The sequence below is a fragment of the Equus asinus genome, chromosome 20 (genome assembly GCF_041296235.1).
Source record: "Equus asinus isolate D_3611 breed Donkey chromosome 20, EquAss-T2T_v2, whole genome shotgun sequence".
Classification (NCBI taxonomy): Eukaryota; Metazoa; Chordata; class Mammalia; order Perissodactyla; family Equidae; genus Equus; species Equus asinus.
The window spans coordinates 92,395,938-92,422,883 of NC_091809.1; the positions used below are offsets into that span (position 1 = coordinate 92,395,938).

The 26,946-nt window shown below is 39.6% G+C and overlaps 1 protein-coding gene across 3 annotated transcripts in view; it reads right to left on the reverse strand.

Annotated features, from left to right (window-relative positions):
- RIC3 (RIC3 acetylcholine receptor chaperone) overlaps window positions 1–26,946 on the reverse strand; it is a 48,107-nt gene that overhangs the window by 16,602 nt on the left and 4,559 nt on the right. For 2 of the 3 annotated variants that reach the window (XM_070491013.1, XM_070491012.1), the window contains exons 2-4: window positions 9,250–9,476; window positions 8,185–8,260; window positions 5,810–5,903 (exon numbers count right to left, since the gene is read on the reverse strand). In XM_070491013.1, the coding sequence (XP_070347114.1) occupies window positions 5,810–5,903; window positions 8,185–8,260; window positions 9,250–9,476 (397 nt within the window). Of the gene's footprint in view, window positions 1–1,828; window positions 5,771–5,809; window positions 5,904–8,184; window positions 8,261–9,249; window positions 9,477–26,946 lie in introns of those variants that run through there. The other variant, XM_070491014.1, reaches the window with a different exon arrangement.

A 26,946-nucleotide genomic window follows, 5' to 3' on the forward strand; every position in this document is an offset into this window, starting at 1 on the left:
AACATAGTAAAGGCTGATCTGAAAATTTTTCACATTAATTCATGCTGGCAGCAGCCCTTGAAGAGAATGTCCCTTTGTTCCTGCACCCTAAATCCCCAGAGCTGCTCTAGTTCCCACTCTTCCTGAAACCTGGATCTTTAGCTAGTCCTTTGATACTATGAGCTACCCCATACTGTTCTAATAAATTCTGCCACCCGCTCCTAATTTTTACTATCCAGAATTGGCTGCTTGCAACCAAGGAATCCTGATATAGCCTGTGATTTTCTTTCCCCCATGAAGTCCCCTTAATTTGGCCCCCCTTTTCTATTTACCAGCCTATTTATTACCTTTTGCTAGAACTTTTTCAATAACCTTCTAGCATGTAGCTGCTCTGCATATCATTATAAGAGTTATTTTTCTAAAGCACAGTAGACCATGATATTTCTCTCAAAAGCCTTCAGAGGCACCCCACTATAAAGACAATGAATTCCAAACTTCTCAGCCTACCATTCAGGACTTTCCAGTCTGGCCCCAGTTGACTTTCCTAGTTTTTCTCCCATTACTTAGCTCCCCATCCGTTTACCCCAGCCTTGCTGTACTCCACTCCAGATACCTAGATTACTTTTTGCTCCCTAAACATGCCTTGAATCTCTTACCTTGTTTGCTGCTTACACCACCCTCTCCCCCTGAAATATTTTCCCCCCAAACTCTGCCTGAGGAAATCCTTCCATCCTGCAAGGCTTATTCAAATTCCCCCTTTTCCATAAGACCTTCTGTGGTAGGCAGAATAAGATCCTCTCGCCCCTCAAAGATGTCCACATCCTAATCCCTGGAACCTATAATGATATCATCTTATAAGTAAGGGGACTTAAGGTTGCAGATGGAATTAAGGTTGCAAATTGGCTGGCCTTAAAATAGAGATTATCCTGGATTATCTGGGAGGACACAATGTAATCTAGGGTCCTTAAAAGGAGAAGAAGGAGACAGAAAAGGTCAGAGATATGATGTGAGGAGGTCTCAACCCAATGTTGCTGGCTTTGAAGATGGAGGAAAGGGTCTATGAGCCAAGGAATGTGGGCAGTTTCTACAATCTGGAAAAGGCAAGCCGGCCTAGTGGCATATCAGTTAAATTCATGCGCTCTGCTTTGGCAGCCCGGGGATTGCTGGTTCGGATCCCAGGTGCAGACGTATGCACTGCTTATCAAGCCATGCTGTGGCAGGCGTCCCACATATAAAGTAGAAGAAGATGGACAGACACAGATGTTAGCTCAGGGCCACTCTTCTTCAGCAAAGAGAGGAAGATTGGTGGCAGATGTTAGCTCAGGGCTAATCTTCCTTGAAAAAAAAAAAGGCAAGGAAATGGATTTTTCCCCAGAAGCTCCAGAAGGGAATGCAGTCCTGCCAACACTTTGATTTTAGCCCAGTGTAGGACTTCTAACATACAGAACTGTAAGATAATAAATGTGTATTATTTTAAGGCATTAAGTTTGTAATAATTTGTCACAGAAGCCATAGAAAACAAATACATGTTCCTAGGGCACACTTTGTCTCTGAGATGCACTTCCTTACAGAGAAAATACCACCACCATTGATAACCATACAGGGCTGCTGTATGAGCAGCAGAGCAAATCAAAATAGGTACCAAAGAAGGAAGTAGTGCTGAATGCCTGCTTTAAAGTACTTTTTCAGATCTACCTCATTCATTTCTTCAACGTGTACTGACATTGTCATGTGCTAGCACTAGGAATACAAATTTGAACAATGAAAATTCCCTATCCTCAAGAAGGTTACAAGGCATTAGGAAAGACAGAAAAGTTAACAAATGAACAGAAAGTAATATGATGCTTACAATAGCTGGCAAACCTGGGTGGTGTGGGAGCACACAGGAGGAACACCTAACCAAGTTCTGGGTTCAGGGAGGGAGTGTGAGAGAAAATGATGTCTAAGTTGAGACCTATAAGACAAGCAAGAGTTAAAATAAGTGTGTGTGGAGTGGGGATCAGGGGGCACCCAAGCAAAGGAAAAAAGCATACGCAAAGTTCTAGAAGCAAAAGTGCACAAGTATTTTAGAGGAACAGCAAGTCGTCAGTGTGGCTGGACCACAGAGAGACTGGTGCAGTAGAGGTGTGCAGGACCATGTCACGCAGGACCATGTAAGCCATGTTAAAGATTCTGCACTGTACCATGAGCAACAGGGACCTGTTGAAGGGTTAAAACAAAAGACATAACCCATCTGCTCGGAAAGCAGAAAGTGAAGTGAAGGGAGGCAAAATTAGAGAAAAAGAAACCACATGAGACAGTTCTGACCTATGACATAAGTAGAGGCATTTATTCATTCGTTCACTCACTCTTTCTTCCATTTCAACTAATACTTTTTTAGAGCCTACTATTGGCCTGTGCTAGGCTCTGGGAATAAGAAGGATAATCCCTGCTCTGATACACCTAAAGAGTCTTTTGCAGGGAGACAGACTTATTAATTAGGAAGAAATGACAAGACATGGTGATTGATTAGATATGGGAAGTGAAGGAAAAGGTGAATCAAGGATGACATCTAATTTCTGCTTTGGGTAACTAAGTAGATGGCAGAGCCATTTGCTGATGGGGAACAGTAAAGGTAGAGTAGGTTCAGCTAAGGGTAGATGATTAGTTCCAGGTTGGACATTCATTTGTGCAAGAGAGATTTATTGTTTGATAAGGATAAGGGTAGGGACCTGAGACATGGAAGGTATGACCCTGAATCTAGAGGTCAGGAAATGAAGATAAAGATCTCAACTGGGAATGACCATGATTTATTCTTCTACCTTGATAATGTATCTACAAATGCTTGTATCAGAAGTGAATATCTATTCTTTTTGAACAATAAGTATTACGCAGTACCTACCATGTGAACCCAATGAACAAAACAGACTAAGCCTGTCTTGAAAGAGTTTATATTTCAGCAAAGCATGCTAGAAATCTACCAACCTACAAACATACTCAACATGCCTGCCAGGGCTGTCTGCTGCCAGAGGCTGCACCCTCACTTCTCCCCTCAGGCCATGCCATGCTTCTGGGAGGTGAACCATTACAACTGGACATGCCTGGAAGGAAATTTTGCAATAATGAGGACACCTCAATTTTGATTCCTAGACCCTTTCCTTAGTCTTTGTGTCCTTGCGCTGGATATTGTGCTTAATATCAGACATAAAATGGCATAAAACCAACCTTCCAAAAGCCTTCATTATTTAAACACGTGTACAGACATATATCACTCACAGGCAAAAGCTGTCTGAAAAGTTATTAGACAATATTAAAAACTTTCCAATGTTTTGATTCTTACATAAGCATTAAAATGAAGTTTCAGAAACTGCATATTTCTGAAATTTTAAACAAAATCTTGTAGCTATAGAGTGAATATTATATAAAAGGACTTAGAAGGCTGTAGATGAACCTGTCTTCTTTGTCTTAAATCCTCTCCTTGACCCCCAGAAGCCTGGAGGTATGATAAAATCTTTATCTGAGAGAAAAAATAGTAGGGTTTTCTGGGCTCTTGCAATAATCATACAAGCACAGACGCAAAGAAGAACAAACGCCACAGCAGCTGAGGAGAAAGGATCTAAGGGTAAACAGGAGACAGTGGGAAACACGGCTGCTGGTCCTTGCAGCTTCGAGGGCTGAAGTCTCACAGGGCCTACCGTGAGGATAAAAGGTGTTAGAGTGAGGAGTGTCAGAGAGAAAGTCACATCCCTATGGAATAGAAAATGAGAGGTGTGAGAAAGAGAGCCACAAGCCATGTTCTCTTCAGTGGATGGGAGCAGCTCCCCAGTTCCCGAGAGATACTGTGGAAAACGTTTTACACAATCATTGCCATGTGGCAGGCTGGAATCAATATGCTCTCGACAAGTCCACACCTCAGCATCTTATAAGAGGTAAACGTTCTGAGCTAGGACCAGCAGCCCCAGAAACAATGGGATGGCACAACTCCAGCTGCAGGGCGGGGACAACTCCTCTGTCTTTGTACATAAAATACAGAGAAGTAATCCAGCACAAAGAGGACAGACAGTAGTTAGAGGTTACAGTGCTGCGTCTCTGGCTTAGACAATGGACAGATGCTATGCGTGGGTTAGATGGTGGGGTTATTTGATTTGAGCTAAGGGACTCTGACTAGCAGTGAGTAATAGTGAGATGATATCTTCATGTGGTTTCTTATACAAGGCCCAGGGTTGGGTCTCCCAGGTGGGAGGTCCTGCCCACAGGTATTCATCTATGGTTTTCATGATCCTTAGGCATGGCCTGGGCTTTGAATGGACCACAGCCAGGGTACAGATATTTTTTGAGGCATGAGGGTCTATAAATGCCTGGTAGCTCTCCACCCAGACTGTGAGTGGTATAGGGTAAGGCCAGAAAAGGCCACAACATGGTTCAGTCACACTCATACAAATATTTATACATTAGATAATGTATATGAAAAATTTAGCTCAGAGCTTGGTCCTCAGTAAGGGTTCAATAAATATCTAATATTATTATACACTCACACAGACATTCTCATGTATAGCTATGCACATATACCTTACCACTTTGGGGAACAGTCTAGGTAGTCACTCTGCTTTCTGGACCAAAAGAAGGTCAAGGCTCCTGGGCCCAGACAGGTAAGGTTCATCCTCATAAATGTCATTTCAGCAGCACTGTAGACATTGCAGGGAAAAGCCAAGTAAAGAGGCTGCAATCTGAGTGTGTTCACTCTTCTCTTATCCAGCCAAAGATGGGTAGGGCTGGGGCCAGCGAGCAGAGAAAGGGGCATGGCACTAGTACCACCAAGGATGGCAAACAGAAGGGGCCAAGGTGGAGCAGCAGTTTTCTGGGGCAAAGACTCCACAGGGAGCCCATGGAGCTATAGCAAGGACCTTTCAACACTTCTTTCGGCAAGGGATTTTGTTTCTCACCTCCAGTTCTTCCTCCATTCTTGTCAGAAGGCCCAGCTCAAACTGAATCTGTCCTTGTTCTCAATCTCACATTCTGGTTTTTCCTTCCTGACCTTCCTACATGCATGTTTTCTTAATTGTTGCCCACTTCCATCAACCACCTACCTCTTCAATCTGTGACCAGCCCTTTAGCAAGAGAAGTAAGTCTTTCCTGTGGGGCATCCTAAAGGGCTAGTTTGGCTCCTGATACATACTTTATATGTCTGATTCTGTTATGGCATAGTTGACACAGAACACAAATGCCTAATCTGATCAGACTTGCTCTCTTCTCTCATTTTGTCTCAAATAGAAAGCACATATTTAATAATCTGGTTCTACTTAAAATTATGCCTTTTTTAGACAGCTAGGAAACTGTCTGCCTTAACACCCAGTTATTTCACCCGGCAGGATATGCTCACAAATTTGCTCTCACAATAATGTCCACAACCCAGAAGATACACTCTTATAAACTGAGATTGCTTGATAGCACGAAAACGGAAATGTTAAGTGAGAAATAATATGTAAATGACAAATAAGTTAACAACTATATAAAAGTGGCCCAGGTGCCAGCCCCATGTCCTAGTGGTTAAGTTCAGCATGCTCCACTTCAGCGGTCCAGGTTTGGTTCCCAGGTGCAGACCTACACCATTTATTGGCAGCCATGCTGAGGTGGCAACCCATATACAAAACAGAGGAAGACTGGAAGAGATGTTAGCTCAGGGCAAATCTTCCTCAAGCAAAACAAGGAAGATTGGCAACAGATGTTAGCTCAGGGTGAATCTTCCTCAGGGAAAGAAAAAAAAAAGTGGCCCAGAAATCAAAGAAAAGCAAAATTTTGAATTGATTCTCTAAAGGGGAAATAGCCTAAGTCCTGTTATGTGAAAACCTACCTTTCACCATTAGGTCCCACTCTGTTGATTAATTTTTCCATGGCTTCTTCTGTCTCTTTCAGTTTTTCCTGTAGTTGAACAAGCTCAAAATTGGCTGAAAAATAAGCATCAATCTAAGAACCATCACACACAACTCCCTAAGCTCTTTTCTGAAACATGGCTGGCTGTAACACTCTACAATAATCCAGGCTGGTCCTGAGACTCAGAGAAGAGACAGAGAGTCACTCCCACTGATCCAATCAGCACACAAAGGGCACTGAGGTCTGTGCTGCGAGACCTAAAGGACACATATTTAGCAACTGACGAATAAATCACTCTCTCTTACACACAGAAATACTAAGAAAGATAAGCTAAGAAAATACCAAGGGTGAAAAGCACACCCTTACACAGTCACCCAAGAAGAAATGACGAAGATAAACTTACCCTTTCTAATCCAAATGATGCTTGAGGGTAAAGTACCAAACCTATAAGGTGCTTTAGAAAAGGAGTGAAGACCCTGAAATGAGCAATATTTTACCTGAACCTAAGGTTTGAAAACAACTGGAAGATAATAGTTTAAATGTTACACTCCTTCAGTAGAGGAAGCCTTGAACTAGAAACCTCCCTGCCCAAGGTTTTCTGACCTAGTCACCTGGGATGAAGCGGTGTAACCTTGATTCCCAGAAGTAGTTTTCTCAACAAGGGTCAGTAGAAACCACATCTATCTACTGAAACTAACATCAAGACCCTAAAAATAGAACATAAAAAATAAATCACTCAATCAGTACACGAAATGAACCAGGAAAGGAACTAGGCAGTAAGAAAATAAGACGTTGTTCATTATGTAGATAATCTAGTTTTTCTGTTTCATAACCAAGTACTATTCTATCCAGATACACTTAGAGGGTCATTGTAAAATGTAATTTTTCAAAGGCCTTTTAATACTTCTGGAACAAATTCTTCTTCAAGCAGTTAATATTTGTAAAGTGTCTAGAGGACATAAATGCTTAGGTTATTTTTATTTTCTGCATGATTAAAAATTGAAGGATAATAAGCTGATATAACTGCTACTACATTATAAAGCAGCTGCTCTTAGGAATTCATTGTATTTACAGTCACGTGCCACAAAATGACACTCAGGTCAATAATGAACTGCATATATGACGGTGGTCCCTAAGATGAGTACCATATAGCCCAGGCGTGTAGTAGGCTATACCATCTAGGTTTGTGTCAGTACACTCTACGATGTTCACACAGTGACGAAATTGCCTAATAATGCATTTCTAAGAATCTCTCAGTGACGCATGACTGTACTTCTTTTTGTTTTAAATGCATTATGTGACAAGACACAGAATTTGCTGCTCTTTAAAGAGTCTACAAACCTTTCAAAAATTGTTTTACCAATGCATTTACCATCACTGTTAGTTACACACTATCTCAATTAAGAGCACAGCAGCTTTCTTAAAGGATTCTCTGAACAGTTAAGATCTCCAAAAGGAAGGTAGAATGTGACTGGGACATCTTCTTCCACAGAGAATCCAGAGTAAATCCAAAAAGCAATTATGGGCCAAGGGCAGATGCCTCAAGTGGTCCAGCCTCACTTCATTTTGCTGATGTCTTTCTTTTAAAATCCTCTGAGATTTCATTAACCCCAGGATAAAGCAGTTAGGCTTCCAAGGCCTTCAACAACATGGCTTAACCTACCTACTCTTCAGGCCTTCTTTCCCACAGCTGCCTGGTGTCAGGCTGTGTGTTACTCAAGCCATCCCATCTATCTGTCAGGCCCTCCTCCACAGCCACCCAGCTAGATGTGATTTCCTATAAGGCTTTCACCAAATCCCTTCTTTCTATAGTTTCTTCTTCTTTCACAAGTTATTTTTCCTAACATCCATCCTAGACTATAAATTCTTAGAGGGAAGGGCCATGCCATGTACATTTCATTTCCTCAGCGAGCACAGAACATTCCAGTTGATCAGTAAATATTTGATGACCATGTTTCAAGAGTCTGAAGTGTTAAACTCTGTCCCTAGATCTAATAACTGACTTCAGCAATGACTTGATCTCTCCATTTTCCCTCTGTGAAATAAAGATATTTGCTACCAATATTCTGAAGTCTGGAAATGAGAAGTAACCCATTCAAAATGTGAAATATTAATTTGCTAACATATAAAAAAGAGAACTGGCGGTCTTGTACTTTTTGTAACTCTCTCTCCCTTAAAAGGCCAACATCAATATGGAAACTTTTGAGAATTCCCAGAAGTAAGGTAAAAATGGCATCAGATTAATTTGGGGCAACTTTTGAGAAATGCTTTTAAGACATATCCACAGAGTGTCCCTCTGGCTGTATTAGAGCTGTCTGACTCCAACCTTGTGAATATACCAGAAAGGGCACTCACTAATTTTCCTGTGGGTATTTCCAGGTGTGGCAGTGGAGCATTTCCGATCCTCTGCAGCAGTCTTCCCCTTGGAGAGCTGAGAATTGAAGGAGGTACAGCACACATCAACAGCAGCTCAGAACCTCAAAGTCACAGAACCCCTCATAGTAAATGAAGGGAAAAAAGGTTGGGGGACAAAAATTAAGCCAGAAATTAAACCAAATAGCAACATCAGAGAAACATCTCAAAAAAAAAAAAAGCCAACAGAAAGTTTATATGTAAAACATTATCAAGGCACAAGGAAAAAAATATCTCTTTATAGGTCGTCTGCCTTGTCCATGCTCATCCAAGACTCAACTCAGGCTGCCTGCAGAATTCCTGGGCAAGAAGGAACTCACCTCTTATCTAGTTAGAAGGGGAAAGTGACGCTCCTACCTCCACTTCACAGTGCCCAGACCCATGGCCTGCCAAAGCCTGCCTGGAGGTGGAACTTAACTGGGAGTCTGCTTTTAAAGGACCCAACCATGTCTCCCCAGAGCTAGGAAATATCAGGCTTAGTTTCAGGATGTGGCAGTCCTGTTTCAGGAGAATTACTGGAAATGATGTTAAAAACAGCACTTCACACTCCTGGAGGGAAAGAAGGATAAAGTGGTATTGGCAGTCCTTATATGGCCTCATAGTAGCTTCATGGAAATCACTATGCCAATCCTAATAAAAAAGTTCTTAGAACATCTTTACGCCTTTTCAGCTTGCAAAAATGTCCAGTCAAAAAAAATTGGGGGAGGGGGCCTTGAACTTTATTGCTCACTGAATCAGGAACTAGAAGATCCCGGTTCAAATCCTGATTTGCAGTTTCAGTTATGAATTCTGGGGCCAATCATTTAAGCTCTGAGTGAAGATTTTCTCATCTGTAAAACTGAGATAAGAGCTATCCTAAGTACCTCATAAAGAGGAGGCAAAGTTTAAAGAGATGATGGATTTGAAAAAGGGTTATGAACTGTAAAGGGTTTTAATGCCGACAATGATTTTTATTACAATGATATTAGATTTTCATTGATGTAATATGATCAAGATGATTCCACTCACCTTAAATAGAATGTACAGTATATACAGAAAAATCCCAAAACCATAGATGGGAATTATCTGCCCCATCAGGCCTCTTCCACTACCTCCTCCTCCAATGCCTCCACCTGATCCTTTGGCCTTTGCAAATGCCTCTGCAAGGTGAGACCTCTGGAAACGAGCCCCAGGGCTCTGGCCATCTGAGGGTGCCTGGTGATGATGCATCATAGGTGGAAATCGACCCAACTTTCCTGAGAAAAGAAATTAATCAGTCTTTATTTCTTCTACTATTTTAAATATGGTTATCATGAAAACATCTCACGTACTGAGGTACAAATAACAGAAGCCAATTCAAGTATGAGAAAAAATGAGAACTTAATTAGAAGGATATAGAGGTATCACACAGATAATATGATGTGGCAATCTCTAACTGTTCACCAAACCCATTTTCTCTTCCTTTTGGGTCCACACCTGTCACACAAATGACATTTTTCAGCTTCCCATACAGTTAAATGAAGCCATGTGACTGAGTTCCAGCCAAAGGAATGTGAGTGATATGTGCTAGTTCAAGGCCTGGCCTATAAAACTGCCCATGCACTTAACTCCACGTTCATTTCCCTTCTGCAGACTGGATGCTGACACCTAGGGAGACCTTGGAAGTTATGTGGTGAAAGTGGCAGAGCTTTCCAGTAACCTGGGTTCCTGAATAACTGTGTGGCACAGAGCCCTCCACTGGTGCCACTCCACCAACTTAGAACCATGTGGACCTGTTTATGTGAGTGAAAAATAAACCTCTATTGTCTTAGGGCCATTATACACTTTGGAGTATATCTGTTACAGCAGTTAGCCACCTCCAATACAGATAAGGAAATGCAATCTGGTCTCAGAAGAGAATAGAATCAGAAACTGGAAAGCCATCAGGATCTAGGACAGCTACTCTCACATTCTAGCTCAATCTTTCTCACTCTCTATGGGGCCATAAGGCCTCTTTCTGTGCATATCTTCTTCATTCTCCTTTCTCTGCAGACCACTTTAGCTTCTTTGTGAACATGGAAGAAGATGTTCATCCCAAAACCCCTCTATTTGCATGTTCTTCAAGAGGCCAGCAGAGACTAGTGATAATTCCAAATTGCTTGGAAGAAGATTCTGAGTACTGAGCTTGGGTAGCTGAGCAGATAGGATTCATGCAGTGCCAACAGGGTCACAGGGGCTCATCCCTGTGAGTGGAAGCAGAAGGCTTAGAGAAAGGAGGGCACATCAATTTTCTTGCGTTTTTCCTCCATCAGGAGCAGCCAAACATTATCATCTACTGCCAAGCCTCCTTGAAAGCCATAGGTGGAAAAGAAAAGAAAGACATCCCTTCAAAAGGCCATGTAAACAGGTTTGTGTGGAAAAACCACTGGGAGATAACACTAGAGAGCAGAAAACACTAGAGAGCAGAAAGACTTCATAAATCAGACTCTAAAAATAGAAACTAGAGAGGCCACCCTGGTGCTGTCGTGGTTAAGTTCACATGTTCCACTTCAGTGGCCCGGGGTTCGTGGGTCAGATCCCAGGCATGGACCTACACACCACTCATCAAGCCATGCTGTGGTGGCGTCCCACATGTAAAGTAGAAGAAGACTGGCACAGAGGTTAGCCCAGGGACAGTCTTCCTCAGGCAAAAAGAGGAAGATTGGCAACAGATGTTAGCTCAGGGCCAATTTTCCTCATCAAAACAACACAAAACAAAAGAAACTATACAGTGAAAAACTGTTGGATTTCAACAAAATTAAGGATTTCTGTTCAATAAAGAATACCATGAACAGAATTAATATAGAAGATAGACAAGGAAAAGTTTGTGCAACATCTAAAATTGACAAGGGATTAAATCTCTATAATAGACAAGGAATTCCTACAATTTGATATGAATCTCACAGGAAACCCAATAAAAAAATGGTCAAAAGACATGAGTAGGGAACTCAGAAAGAGAAACTTAAATGGTTAACAAGTATATAAAGAGATGATCAAATTCAAAGTAAAACCAACAAGTAAAATACAAATTAAAACAATGGGATAGCACTTAAACCTCTCCAAAGGGCTAAAATTAGAATGGTGGATAATAGCAAGGGTTGGTAAAGATGTGGGAAGGCAAGAACTCTCAAGCACTCTGAGAATGTAAACTGATAGACCCATTTTGCTAAGTGATTTGGCTGTACTTAGGGACATTAAATATGTCTATGCCCTATGATCCAGTGATCCCACTCTGGTGGAGAAATTCTCAAATAAGGCTGTGTATATCCAAATTTGAATTACAGACTTTATAGAAGTGTGCGAGGATGTTCACTGTGATGATGTTGTACCAGGGAGCTTGAAGTAACTTTGATTTCTATAACTGGAAGACTATAAAATCAAAATGGAGTGGACACAAATATGGAACTCTATGTAGCTTTTAGAAATCACACTTTAGAAGTACCTACAGCAACATGAACATATCTTAAAAAGCACAGTATAGAGTAAAAAAAATAAGTAAATACCATTCTGTAAGCTGAAGACACACCATAATCGTACTATGTATCTTTCAAGCAAATATGTAGGTATAAGGACATAAAACACAAACGTTGGAGTGAGTGCACGTGAAGGGGGAAGGGAATGGGCATGTGGATCGAAAATAAAGAGTTTAAAAGGAAAGAACAACACAAGAAAGGAATCTTTCACTGATGACATTAATCAGGTGTCATGAACTGGGGACTATCTTAAGTCAACTCTCTGCTCCTGAGATAAGAAAGAAGGTGGATGCACAGGCAGGAAGGTAAGACAGCGAGCCACTGGCCTGAGAGCTGCCTTCTGCCTTGTATCCTCTCTCAGCCAAGCTCCACTCCAAAAATCCTCATTTCTCTCCTAATATTGACTTTGGATGACATGGAAATTATGAGAAGAAATGCTTCTTTTTAAGAGCAGGTTAGCAACAGAAGCACAGCTTCAGACAGAAGGAGAAAACCAGGTCACCACTCCTTATTCTGTGTGCTGGTGACTACGTTGCTATTAAATTGCCGAAGATCTTAATACATTAAACAGTGAGCACTGGCTTTAAGGCTTTAAAGCATCTTCAAAAACTGCCTAGCTCAGGGCTGACCCTGTGGCGTAGTGGTTAAGTTCGGTGCATTCTGCTTCGGTGGCCCCAGTTCGTGGGTTCGGATCCTGGGCAAGGACCTACATCACTCATCACTCATGCTATGGCAGCAACTCACATATAAAAGCAGAGGAAGACTGGCACAGATGTTAGCTCAGGGCTAATGTTCCTCAGCAAAAAACAAACAAAAAACTACCTAGCTAGCATCCAAGAAGCTATCTTTTCTCTTGAGAGAATCTGATATATCAGGTGGCTACTTTCAATAAACTAGATTTAATATTTGTAGTAATATGTTATTGAACTTCATTTTACTGTACTAAGAACAGTGTCTTCAAAACTTGGCATACAACAAAACATAAAAATTCAAAACCAGGTAGTGGCACAAAAGACATTATTTTGCATTCCTAAAACTGAAAAACGATGATAATGCTAAACATTACACATCCCCCCTAAAACTTGTATAGATCTGTCAGCCAGGAAGATCTATTGGACAGTTACTATGTTGCGGACTCTATGCTGTAGGTGGGAAAGGAGGAGAATCACAAATGAAATAGAAACAATAGCTCCCAAATAGAACAATGTTTTTAAAAATTAGTATATTCAAAACAACAAACAACAACAAAAAAGGGACAGGGTATCAAGTACCTTATTACTAGACTAAATGTCTAAGTACTGAAAGAATGCAAAAAGAAAAAAAATGAAGAGAGGAGTCAAATGAGATCAATCACTGAAGGGAACGAGATTCAGAACAGCAGAGAAGCAAAGGCACACCAGGAAGAAAGAAGAATGCATGCACTGAGAAAGACATGAGAAAAGAAATAAGAATGAAGAATAAATAAAGTTAACTACCAAATTAGTTTGGCTCCATTTAGGGAAGTAATGAGAGAAAGCAGAGGGAAGTGGAGGTGGGAGGAGTTTAAGTGCTAACTTGTGGTGTATAAATTTGATACTGTGAGTCTAGGATCAGGGAAATGACTGAATGAGAGGTGTGTTTGAAGGGGATTGATCTAGCAGTTGAGTATAGGGCCTACCGCAGAGAGAAAGAAACTAGGGTCTGGGAAATCAGCAAAAAGGCAATAATTTAGCTCTGAGATGCAAGGGCCTGAGGTGCATGCTATAGCTGCAAAAAGGAAAGGATAGGTCCAAGGGCTCTTACCATGTAATGATTAGTAGCATTTAATACTGAACAGAATAGAGAGCTAATGGAGGAGAGGGTCAGAAAACTCGAGGGTCACTTTAAGATATGAGAAGACAATGAGGAAAACCGGAAGGGCTTATGTTAGGGGCAGACTGAGTACATTTTTCACATGTTCAATTCCAGGTGTTGGTGGCACATTCAGAGGGAATTTTTATTAGACTGTAGTTAAGCTTGAGAAGAAATTCTAAGCTACCTACATGACAAAGCTAATTAAAAATAAGTGAGTGAATGGTTCACATACCAAAAAGGCTGGAGGGTATGTGAACTTACATGTAAACAAGAGGAAGAAAAGAAAACTGAGCTTGTCAAAGAGGTCCAGAAGCAAACTAGCATCATAAAAGTCAAAGGAGGATAAAATTGAAAGCAACTGAGAAGTCCAGAAGAAACTGATAAAAGACTAACAGCAATCCCTGTTTTTAGACATAATGTATTCTTGGGAGAAGGATGGCCACTACATGAAATCTTGACTGTCCACCTGATTAGACAATAAAAGAAACCAATATACTACAAAGCATCATAGAATCTTCAGAGTTAGAAGGAAACTTAAAAGTCATCCAGTCTCTCAACAAATGGTATGGGGACAACTAGATATGTACATGCAAAAGCATGGACCCCTACCTCACACCATACTAAATTTTTAAAAATTAGCTCAAAATGGATTAAAGACGTAAATGTAAGAGCTAAAACCATAAAATTCTAAGAAGAAAACAGACATAAATTTTTGTGACCTTGGGTTAGATAACATTTTCTTAGATATGACACCAAAAGCACAAGCAACCAAAGAAAAAATAGGTATACTGGACTTCATCAAATTTTAAAACTTTTGTGCTGCAAAGGACACCATCAAGAAAATGAAGACAACCCACTGAATGCAAGAAAATATTTGCAAATCATATATCTGATAAGGATCTAGTATCCAAATTATATAAAGAACTCTTACCACTCAACAATAAAAAGACAAATAACCCAATTGAAAATGAACAAAAGATCTTAACAGACATTTCTCCAAAGAAGATATATAAATGGCCAAGAAGCACAAGAAAATTTGTTCAACACCACCAGCCATCAAGGAAATGTAAGTCAAATCCACAACAAGATACTAATTTACACCCATTAGGGTGCTATAATCAAAAAGACAGACAATAAAAAGTGTTGGCAAGAAGGTCAAGAAAATGGAACTATCATACTCCACTGGTGGGAATGTAAAACAGTGCAGCCACTTTCAAAAACAGTCTGGCAGTTCCTCACAAGGGTAAAGTTTCCATATGATCCAGCAATTCTACTCTTAGGTATACACCCAAGAAGAATATGCTCACACAAAAACTTGTACACAAATGTTCATAGCAGTATTATTCATAATAGCCAAATGTCCATCACTAATGAATGGATAGACAAAATGTGGTATATCCATACAATGGAATATCATTTGGCCATAAAAAGGAAGGAAGTACTGATGAACTCTGAGAATATAATGCTAAATGAAAAAAAGCTAGTCATGCAAAACCACATATTATATGATTCCATTAATATGAAATGTCCCGAATAGGCAAATCTACAGAGACAGACAGCAGATTAGTGGTTGCTTAGGGTTGGGGGAATGGGAAGGAGAGTGACTGTTAATGGGTATGGTTTTTGTTTGAGGGAGAGTGATAAAAATGTTCTGAAATTGATTGTGGTGACGGTTGCACAACTCTGTGACTATATTAAAAACCACTGACAGTATACTTTAAATAGGTAAATTGCATGGCATGTGAATTATATCTCAATAAAGCTGTAATTTCTTTTTGGAGTCATCTAGTCTAACCATTTGTGTTCAATTCCCTCAGCTCTCTTAAGTGGTGGTCCTAACTCTGCTGAATAGCATCAAACAGGAAACAGTATTTCCCTCCAGGAAGCCCATGCCACCTCCATACAGCTCTGTTAGAACTGTCTTCTTTATATTGAGTTAACGAGTGAGTAAGAAAGGAAGAATAACAAGGTTTCAAAAAGCAACACTGAATGAGTCACAATGTGGCAAGAAGGAGAGAAACATTAAAACTGATTTCAAAAGAGGTTATTGATAAAGAGATTGTAGACTGGAATCAAAGAGGTGCTGAAAAAGTAGAGAACACTATTTTCAAAGGTAGGAGAGGGAATTGGAGAGCAATGGAACAGACAGACTAGATGGTAAAAATATGTTTATATCCTAGGAGAAATCTGAGCATTTTATATTCAGTGTAGTAGTTCACATATTTACTACTGAATACTTAATGTGCCAGACACTGTGGCAGACATGGAGATTAAAATGATAAATAAGACAGAGTCCCTGTCTTTACAGAGTTTACAGACAAGAAGTATAGTTACAAAGCAACATGGTAACTGTACCGTGACCATCAAATCCAATGACTTTTCCTCAGTTCTCACTCTTAAGACTCCTCTGCAACATAAAAAAGTAAATAACCTACTAGTCATTCCATAAATACTGAATTAATCTGAATAAATCCTTGTCAACTTTCCCGCCTTAATCTCTATGACATCACTCTCCTGACTTCTTTCCCCACTGACTGATCCCTCAACCTACTCCTTATCTCTTTCAGGTTCTTCTTTAATCCCCTCTCCCTGAGATTTTGTCTCAACTTCTGTTCTTTCTTTATCCTTTTTCCTTTGGCAAACTCATTCATTCTCAAAGTATCCATTATAATTTCCCAAATGTATAGCTCTAATGCTGACCTTTCCTACAAGCTGTTGCCTCTTATCTCTAAACTGCATTAGCGTATACGTCCTTTTGTACGTCTATCATCTCAAACCTAAAAGTGAAACTCATTTCCACCTTCCAAAACCTGCTCTCCTCCTGTATTTCTTTTCTTTGTAGAATCATTCTCTCAGACCTTTAGGCCTCAGACCTATAACCTCTGACACCTGTGACCAAGGGTACACTTGAGATGGCAGGCTGGGGTCAGAACGCTGAATTTGGAAGAGATTTTTCTTTTCCTAAATTAACTGTCCTCAACAGGGAGCAATCTCACCTCTTGGATCTTGGTACCATTATGTTTCTTAGAACTGAACAGCCCAGAATGTTTAAAAAGTCCATGACCATGAACACTTAGAGACGCCTAGTTGAAATTATTTTTTAAAAAAGAAATTTTTAAAATGAAATATTCCAAGTGTACAAAAAAGTATGGATGATAACATACGAGCGCTTGTATACCCACCTACCATGCAGATGGAACTGGAGCCCCTTGCATACTCTCCCTCCCACCCTCTTGAGATAGCCGCAACTCTGGATTTGGTGCTTATTAGAATGTGTGCTTTTAGACTTTAGCACGTAAGTATGTGTTCATAAACAATATACAGTATAGTCAAGTGTTTTAAAACTTTGTATTATGAATGGATGGTAGCGATGGTTGTATAACAATGCAAATGTATTTAATGTCACTGAACTGTACACCTAACAGCTACAATGTTATGTATATTTTACCAAAATTTATTTTAAAACCTTTATATTATGGTATCACACTGTACTCATGCTTCTCCAGCTTCTGTTTTTTGCCTTTTTTCCAGGTGGGGACACATATTTTGCCTAGAAATGCATCCACGTTGACAGACGTAGCACTAGCTCACTCACTCAAACTGCTATGTGGCACCTCCTCGTACAGCCACATCACAGTTTATCTACCCACTCTCCAGCTGATGAACATTTAGGTTATTTTTTATTTTTCACTATTATAAATGTTCTACTTTATAGCTACATTTAAAAAATCCCGTTTGTGATTTGCTTAAGGAAAAAAAAAGCAGCTACAGAGATCAGAACATTAAAGATATGAGAACATTAAAATTGCAGACTGTCCAAAATAGAAAACAGCTGTGTTCACTATCTCTATATGTACTTAAGTATTCTACAAAACGGAACTTGACTAAATCCCAATTGTTTATTGAAAGCTTTCCTCATATTTAGGTTTATTTAATAATTAAAATTTCACTTAGCAATCATTTAAGCTTGACTAAAAACTTAATGGATTTGATACAGAGTGAAGCTCTACTTCCCCTTGTTAATAACCATCCCTATTGCTAAAAACAAAAACAAAAACTCTAGCACTGTTAACAAAAGAGCTTTCTGAAAGCAACATTAAACCATCTGGAGCATTTCATTTCATTCTTAGGGCAAACAAATCAATAAAGAACTGGATGTGTTTATATTTCTGATTACCGCAGTTCAAGAAAGGTCTTAATGGACTAGTTCCTTAAGATATGTAAGCTTCTCCCGAAATACTAAGGAAGTTCTAGAGGCCATATTTAATTCAACATTACTTCAAGCGGAGGCTGAGACAACAGCTGACTGTTTCTTCCTCACTAGTCTCCTCCAAGGGCCCCCATCTTGTTACATTCCCCTTCTAACTCTACTTTGCTGACCACTGCTTTGATGTTTTCTACTAGTTTAACCAGGTCTTTTCTTCATTTTTTACCAATCTCCCCACTCCCAATTCATCCTAAGAGACATTTGTGTGTCTAAGTTGCTTAGCACAGGTCCTAGTCCATATACTCAGTATGTGTTAACTATTACTGTTTTGTTACCAGAGTAATCTTCCTAAAGCATAATTCTAACTTGTCTTGCCATTTCTCTGATCAAAAGCTCTCAATGGTTCCCACTAATGACAAGAGGCTGTGTTATACGAGGCAGCAAAAGGAAGTAAAATGAGTACCATCTTTTTGGTCAGTTATTAGTTAAGATCCTGACTGTTCCTCCAACCATTTAAATGGAGGTTAAATGAAACTTTTTGGAGCTCATTTTCATCATCTGTAAAATGGGTATAATGATACCTACTTCTCAGGGTTTTTACAAGGATTACAGATTAAATAAGATGACATATACAAAGTACCCAGCACACACAGCAGGTATTTAACAAATTCTGATTTTCCTTCCCTTACAAACTGAATTCCTAAACAATTCCATAATCTAGTCCAAAAGTACCTCTTCATACTTCCTTCCCATTACATACTCTTGATTCAGCCTAACTACACTTTTCACTGTGCTTGGAGCCAGCCTTGCGATTTCTTGCCTCGAAGCCTTTGCTTTCTGCTTACTCTGATGGTTTTTCTTTTCTCTTTAACTCCACATATCTAACCCAGCCTATCCTCCAAGGCCCAGGCCAAATACTGCCTTCACCTCCAAAGCATTTTCTCATGTCACCCCCATGCACCTAGAACACACTGCTTGAACCTCTTTAATTGCACTTACCACACCTGGCCTTATTCAAGACTTATAATTACGTATCTTACAGCCTCTGCTTGAAAGCACTGGGAAACAGAAATAGGTAACATCTTCTACTAAGTACCATCAGTGCTGACTGAAACCTACAAATCATATCAGAGAACAAGAAAAGCAGCCTCCAACATCCAGAAGCTGGCCTGGTACTATCAGCTAAGTCTTGGTGTTGCTATGAGCTTGCCGGGCACTCACAGTTAGGTCTTGGTGTTCTCCTCTTAATCATAAGCAATTTCAGAACATCAACATCAGACAAAGCCATTCTGTGACCACGATGGATCAAGACAAAAAAGTAAGACCACTCTGTAATCCACCTAAACACAGACAAAACATGAATACTGTCTAAGCCAAAAAATATCAAATAGCCTCCATTCCTGGATAACAAGTGACTGCTGCTTCATCAATTAACAGCTTTAGCCTTTCTCTAGTCTGCTCTCCCTTTAGATAAACTCTATTAAGATACCCAGCCATAGAATCTGCCCCACTTCCTGACAGCACCCAATCCAGAGTAAAGCCCCACATCCTTAAACCTTCCTCATCATCACCTAACACACACCCAAATCCTATAATAAGATTTTTCTGGGGCTGGCCCAGTGGTACAGCGGTTAAGTTCGCACGTTCTGCTTTGGCAGTCTGGGGTTCCCCAGTTCAGATCCCGGGTGCGTACACAGCACCGCTTGGCAAGCCACACTGTGGTAGGTGTCCCACATATAAAGTAGAGGAAGATGGGCATGGATGTTAGCTCAGGGCCAGGCTTCCTCAGAAAAAGAGGAGGATTGGCAGCAGTTAGCTCAGGGCTAATCTTCCTCAAAAAAAAAAATTTTTCTAACACACTCTTACTGAGATGCCACCTGCTGCCCCACGGTGTGTATTCTCCCTTGCTACAAGAAGTAATAAATCCAACTTATTCAACTACAGGTGTATTCCTGGTGCTCTGTGGCTAGAGGACAAATCAAGAACTTATTGAATAAAAGTCTAGTGTTTGCTCTATGGTTGGGTATCCTACAGGGCATGCCCTGGGTCCTGCATGCTGTACACTTTGTTGAACTGATCTCGATGATTTATACTATGCCTATAGGCCTTACTGGAATCTCAAGACCCAGCCCAGTCACTCTCAGGGCTAAAAACAGTTTTTTACTTCATTATCCTGAGTGTTTTCAATTTCACAGTTTTGAGAAGAGAAAACAGCAGTCAGGTTGACTAATCAAGGTGCTCCACACCCACCACTCTGCTCCACACCCACTCACCTATAAGTTTCTGAACTTGAAAAAGTATCTAATTTACATGCATTCACAGTCTCTCAAATTGTCTCCTCTCATCTTTGCACACTCTTCCAGAGTAGATACCTGATATTTCACTGGGAGAAAAGAAAAGGTAAGAGAACAAAATAATACATTTGTCCTCAGATACTTACATACCAACACACAAAGAGCTAATTTAAGATAACAAAGAAGTAGGTACGTATGTATATGTGTGTTATATATGTACACATATACGTGTGTGTGTTTATTTTCACACCTCCGGCCTCAGTGGGTAGGCCTCACTTGAGGAGAACATGGTGACAAAAGTCTCAGCTATTCCAGAAGAACAGGGCTACCTGGGAGGGGCTGGTGAGAAACCCTATTTATGGGCATTCACAGTGAGATGTTCACTGGAAAACATGGACAGGTAGGGTCAGCAGGAGAGATGCCAGATGTCATTATAGGAGCACACAGGGCCGGCCAAGTGGAGGTGGTGTGCAGGACTCTCCTGAAGTGAGCTCTAGCATAGAAGCAGCATACTGTCATCTTGGAGGGCTTCAACTGCTCTGGCACCTGTTCAACGTCTCAGTCAGCTAACACTGGAACAACTGACAAATTCCTGACCTGGTGTGCTGACACGTTCACATTCCACAGGTACCTAATGTGAGTAGGGGAACTGCTACTCTGGCTGAAGAAGAAACTGGTCGGTGAAATGAAAGGAGAATCATAGGAGAGAGAGACCATCCCAACTTAGTATTTGTGGCAACAAAGCAGAGGTTGTACGGCACAGGCTCTCAGAAGGCAGAATTAAGAAGTTCTGAAAACAGAGAGACACAGTTCCATGGCATGAGACCCTCTCTAAAAGGAGAGCTCTTAATATGCATTTCTGCTTGGGCATTTCAAAAATTCTCAAGCAGGTAGGAAAGGCAGAGGCAAAAAAGGAGATGCACAGGTAGCTCTTCTAAAAGAGCAGACAAAAGATGAACAGAAAGACACAGAAGCAATCAGCATGAATGAACAGCAAGACTTGGAAGAACCACACAAGGAAGCCAAGGTCTAAAATAATTAAGATTTAGAAAATCATAGTGTGCTTGCTAGCAAAAGCAAAAGGAGTATCTTTAGAGCAAAAAGGCTCTAAATGTAATGCCTGATGATAAAATGTAATGCTGAGAAAGCAGAACTCCTCAACTGCTGTTTTTCTTCCATATTCTGTATCAAAGGGAATAAATTTTGGGCTAAATGGAAGAGAACTAACAATTCTGAGAAAGTAAATAAAAGTCCCAGATGGGTGAGGAGGGTAAGTTCATGTCTATTCACTAAATAACTTCTACCAAGAGGAATGGAAAAACTTGCAAATAAGACCACTGAATAAAAGCAAAATTTAAGAAATTATGTTGATAAGAAAAGAAATCTTGAAAGAATGGAGATAGATAACTATTGCTCCAGTCTGCCAGAAGTAGAAGGTGGATGGTGGACTTTTCAACTATAGAGAAGTGAACACGTTGTAGCTCTTAGGTTCTAAAAAGGATTCTTCCATTTTTTTGATGGAGTGGATGTGGGAAGGAAGAAAGTTTTTTTTTTTCTGATTATAAAAGAAATGCATACCTATGGAAAATTGAGAAAGTACAGAAAAGTGTAAAGAATAACCACCACCCATAATTCCATGATCCAGAAATAACCATTGTTAAAATTTTGGCCTATTTCTTTCCAGGGAATATATATAGTGAATATATCTTTACTTTTCACTTACATAATTTTCCCATATCATTTAAAACTCTTCATGAATTTACTATATTCATAATAGTCTATCACATGGATGCAGAATAATTTATGTAACCATAAATAATAATAATAATAAGGTAATGGCTTAACAAATGCTAATAGAAGAAACCATGATACCTATGAGCCAGCATTCATTAGTTCACTCAATTCACCCATTCTTTCCTTCATTAATAAATACTTATTGTCTACTCTATGTATGCCTGGTCTAAAGCTAGAGATACAGCAGTGAACAAAACAAAAATACCTTCCCTCATGGAGCCCCCTTTCCAAGTGGGAAAAGAGATAAGATAATGACAAATACTAAGGAGAAAAATTAAAGCAGGCAAAGGGGATAGGATATGTTTGGGGGAAGTAAAGATTTTAGCTGGAGTGTCCAGAGAAGATTCAGGAAACGTCATTTGAGCGAAGACATAAAGAAGAAGAAAGAAAGGTACATGGATATCCAAGAAAGAGCACTGCAGGCAGAGGAAACAGCAAATGCAAAGGCCCTGAGGTGGGAGCACGTGTGGCATGTTCAAGGAACAGCAAGGAGGCCAGTGTGGTCAAAGCAAAGGGAGAAAGAGGGAAAAATGGAAGGAAATGGGGAAGAGGATTAAGCAGGGCCTATTAAGTCATGTACAGCCTTTGTCTTTTCACCTGAGGGAGCCAGGAATCCACTGGAGGGCTTTGTGGAGGGGAGAGACTTAAGCTTTAACAGAATTAGTATGACTGCTGCATTGAGAATAGACTGAAAGGGGGAAGGGGGGAAGCAGGCAGACCACTGCCTAAGATGGACAGAATTAGATGGAGTAAAGTAATCAAATGACCACCTGGTTGAATAACTCTACACAAAAGGTTTCAGTGAATAGGTACGACCCTAAGAGCAGTTTCAAATAACTAATACATTATAAAAAAAATAATTTGAATGATCTATCAAGAAGACATGCTGATCACAGCCAAGGGTGAAATTGTGAGAAAAAAAAATTATGAGGCAGTGGGAGAAATTTGAACGACAACTGGATATTTAATGACATTAAGGAATTATTGTGGTTTTAGGTGTGATAATGGTATTGTGGCTATGTTTTAAGAAGAATCTTTATTTTTTTAGAGATGTATACTAAAGTACTTAAGGATGAGATGATCCAGTGTCTGGCATTTGCTTCAAAATAGTCGAGGGTATGGGGAGGAAAGCAGGTGGGGATATCCATGACAAAGATGATGGCTGTCGAAGCAGAGTGATGTGGATTCACTTTACCACTCTCTCTACTTTCGCTTATGTTTGAAAATGTCTTTAACAAGAAAGTTTTTTAAAAATCAAGAGAGAGATGGTAAACAAATACACTGAATGGAACAATGAATGCTCTGAAAAAATTTCAAGAGGCTAGAAGTTTGAACCAAATTAAAACAGATAAAACGCAACAGGGAAGACTATAAAGTCCTATATTTGACCAAAACATCAAGTTAATAGTACAAAATGAACAAAACCTAGACGAGTAGCTCCTATTAAAAAAGAAAAAAAAAAAGGAAGCTTAGGATTCTAACATACAGCAAGGTCAGCAAGTAAAAGGCCAAAAACCTAAACCAATCCCCAGGATGCATTAAGAGAAGTAAAGAATTTTAAAAAGGAGGGTGGGGGGAGGCAATAGGTTGCTCTTCCATAAGCTAAACAGCTACACTTGCTGTTGTTTGCCTTCTAAGAGGCTGTGTTGAGACACTTGCAACTATGTCGTACGAGGAACGGATGAGGGAGCTAGAGATGTCAACGTAGGAAAAAAGACTGAAGAAGGGGACATGATTCTAGTCTTCAAATTCTTGAATTTACCACCTTTCCCTTTAATCTACTTTTTCCCATTCCTATTTTGGTCAAGGGTTATCACCTATCAATCTATTCACCTAAACCAATAACCTGAGAGTAATTCAAGATGCCTCCTTCTCCCTCACCTTCCACTTCTATTTAAAAATGTCTCTTAAAATTGTTTTCTTCCCTCCTACCTAATGTTGACAGCCTCCCCTGCTCCATTTAGTCCTTCTTCCTCAGGACCTCTAATTGAGAATCACTCTCAATTCCAGAGTGGTTAAGCAGTATATTCTTTCCACCCACAGCACTGCAAAAATTCAAGCCATTAAGATGGGTGGATACGTTAGCCGGAACTACTAAGAAAGGGAGGGAAGAAATAAGAGTAAGGTGGCAGTGAAGGAAGGTTTAAAACAAGACACACTCTCACTTTCTCTGGACAATGGAATGTGAGGAGGCGATGTGTGGAACTGTTACAACCATTGTTGCTACCCCAAAAGAGCAGGCAGAAGACAGAGGCAACTTGAGAAGAAACCCAGTAGTGAAAAGTACACAGGAAATCAGAACTGGAGCCCTGACGAGACTGAGTCTCTGCATCAAACCACACTGGAAGCCAGTTCTAACACAGGGTCTTTTAATTTAGACAACACAATAAATTCCCTTTTTGTCTTAAGACAGCTCAAGCTGAATATTCTGTCACTTGTCATGAGCATCCTAACTGATAAGCCCAACAACACTGGTTTAAAGATGCTCAGGATGTCTCAACTGGACTACTGCAACAATCTTCTCCCTGATGAAATCCTCACAGTGCAGCCTCTACACTGCTGCCAGGGTGTCCTTTCTAAAACCAGACTGGATGTTTCTCTTCTACTCACAAACTCACGACGGCCTCCTCTGCCTTTAGAATAATATCCAAACTCCTCAGGTATGGCAGGGAAAAATCTTCACATTTTGGCTCCTGCCAACTTCTCTGGTCTCATCTCTTACAACTCTAAGGCTATTTCAAGGCTCTAGGTTGGTTTTTTCTTTTTCCTCTGTGTTCCCTCTGCCTAGAATGCCCTCTTCAATCTGGCTGATAAACACAGATTAAGAGTTACCTCTTCAATTTGGCCAAGGAATGCAAAGTTGGTTTAATGTCAAAAAATCAATTATGTAATACATCACATCAATAGACTGAAGGACAAAACCCACACGATCATCTCAACAGACACAGAAGAAGCATTTGACAAAATTCAACATCCTTTCATAATAAAAACAACTCGACAAACTAGGAATAGAAGAGAACTTCCTCAGTCTGATAAAGGGCATCTACAAAAAATCCACAGGTAATATCACACTTAACGGTATGAAGGCTTTCTTCCTAAGATCAGGAACAGGACAAGGATGTTCATTCTCACTACTTCTATTCAACATTGTACTGGAGATTCTAGCCTAGGCAGTTAGGCAAGAAAAAGAAATAAAAGACACGCAGATTGGAAAGAAAGAAGTAAAACTATATCTATTTGTAGACAACATGATCATGTACTAGAGCTAATAATTCACCAAGGTTGCAGGATACAATATCAATACACAAAAATTAATAGTATTTCTATACACTAGTAATGAACAATCTGAAAATAAAATTAAAATAATTTAATTTACAAGAGTATCAAAAAAAAATAAGATACTTAAGAATATATTTAACAAAATAAGACTTGTACCCTGAAAACTACAAACTTCTTTGAAAGAAATTAAAGACAAACAAAAAGAAATACTGTTTTCATAGACTGATAAGACTAAAACTGTTAGGATGGTAATACTCCCGAAATTGATCTACAGATTCAACATCATCTTTCAACATCTCAGCTGGCTTTTTTTTGCAGACTTTGACAAGCTGATCCTAAAATTTATACAGAAATGCTGGGTCGTAGGACTTAGAAATCAATCTGGAAAAAGAACAAAGTTGGAAGACCTACACTTCACAATCTCAAAAGTTACAACGAACCTAGGGTAATCAAGACAGTGTGGAACTGGCATAAAGATAGGTATATGTGACACCTCTCTCCCCATCTCTCTCTCAGTGTCTATCTATATCTATATGGATGGGACAGAATTGAGAGGCCAGAAATAAACTTTCACATTTATAGGCAAGTGAATTTCAGCAAGGGTGTCAAAACAATCTAATGTAAAAAGGACAGTCTTTCTAACAAATGGTGCCAGAAAACTGTATATTCACATGAAGTTGGACTTCTACCTCACACCATATACAAAAATTAACTCAAAATGGATCAAAGACTTAAATTTAAGAGGAAATACTATAAAGCTTGAAAACACAGGTGTAAATCTTCATGACCTTGGATTTGGCAATGACTTTTTAAGATATGACACCAAAAGCAAAAGCAACAAAAGAAAAAATAGATAAATTGGACTTCATCGATATTAAAAACTTTTCTTCTTAAAAGGACACCATCAAGAAAGTGAAGACAACCCAATGAATGAGAGAAAATATTTGCAAATCACATATCTGATAATGGACTTGTATCTAAAATATGTAAAGAACTCTTATGACTCAATAATAAAGACAAGTAACCCAATTTAAAAATGGGCAAAGGATCTGGATAGACATTTCTTCAAAGAAGATATACAAACAGCCAACAAACACATGAAAAGATGCTCAATGTCACAGTCACCAAAGAAATGCAAATAAAACCACAGTAAGACACCACTTCACACCCACTGGGATGGCTATGACTAAAAAGACAGAAAATAACAAGTGTTGGCAAGATGTATAGAAACTAAAATCCTCATACATTGCTAGTGGGAATGCGAAATGGTGCAGCTGCTCTGGAAAACAGTCTAGTGGTTCCTCAAATGGTTAGACAGAGCAATCATATGACCCAGAAAGTCTATTCTTAGTTCCAGCCATACTAAAATGCTCACATTTCCCAAATGGATACGCCCAAGAGAAATGAAAATATACATCCACACAAACATTTGTACACAAATGTTAATAGTAGCATTATTCCTAATAACAAAAAAATAGAAACAACCCAAATATCCATCAACTGATGAATATATAAATAAGGTAGACCTTTACAGTGGAATATTATTCAGCCATAAAAAGTAATGAAGTAGTGATACTTGCTACAACATGGATGAACCTTGAAAATATTATGCTAAGTGAAAGAAGCCAGTCACAAAAAAATCACATATTGTATGAGTCCATTTATGTGAAATGTCCAGACAGGCAAATCCATAGAAACAGAATGTACATTGCTGGTTGTCTAGGGCTTAAGGGAGGGGGTTGAAGGGTGATGGTTAAAGAGTGTGGGGTTTGGGGCGGCAGGGGGATGACGAAATGTTCTAAAATTGACTGTGGTGTTGGCTGTACAA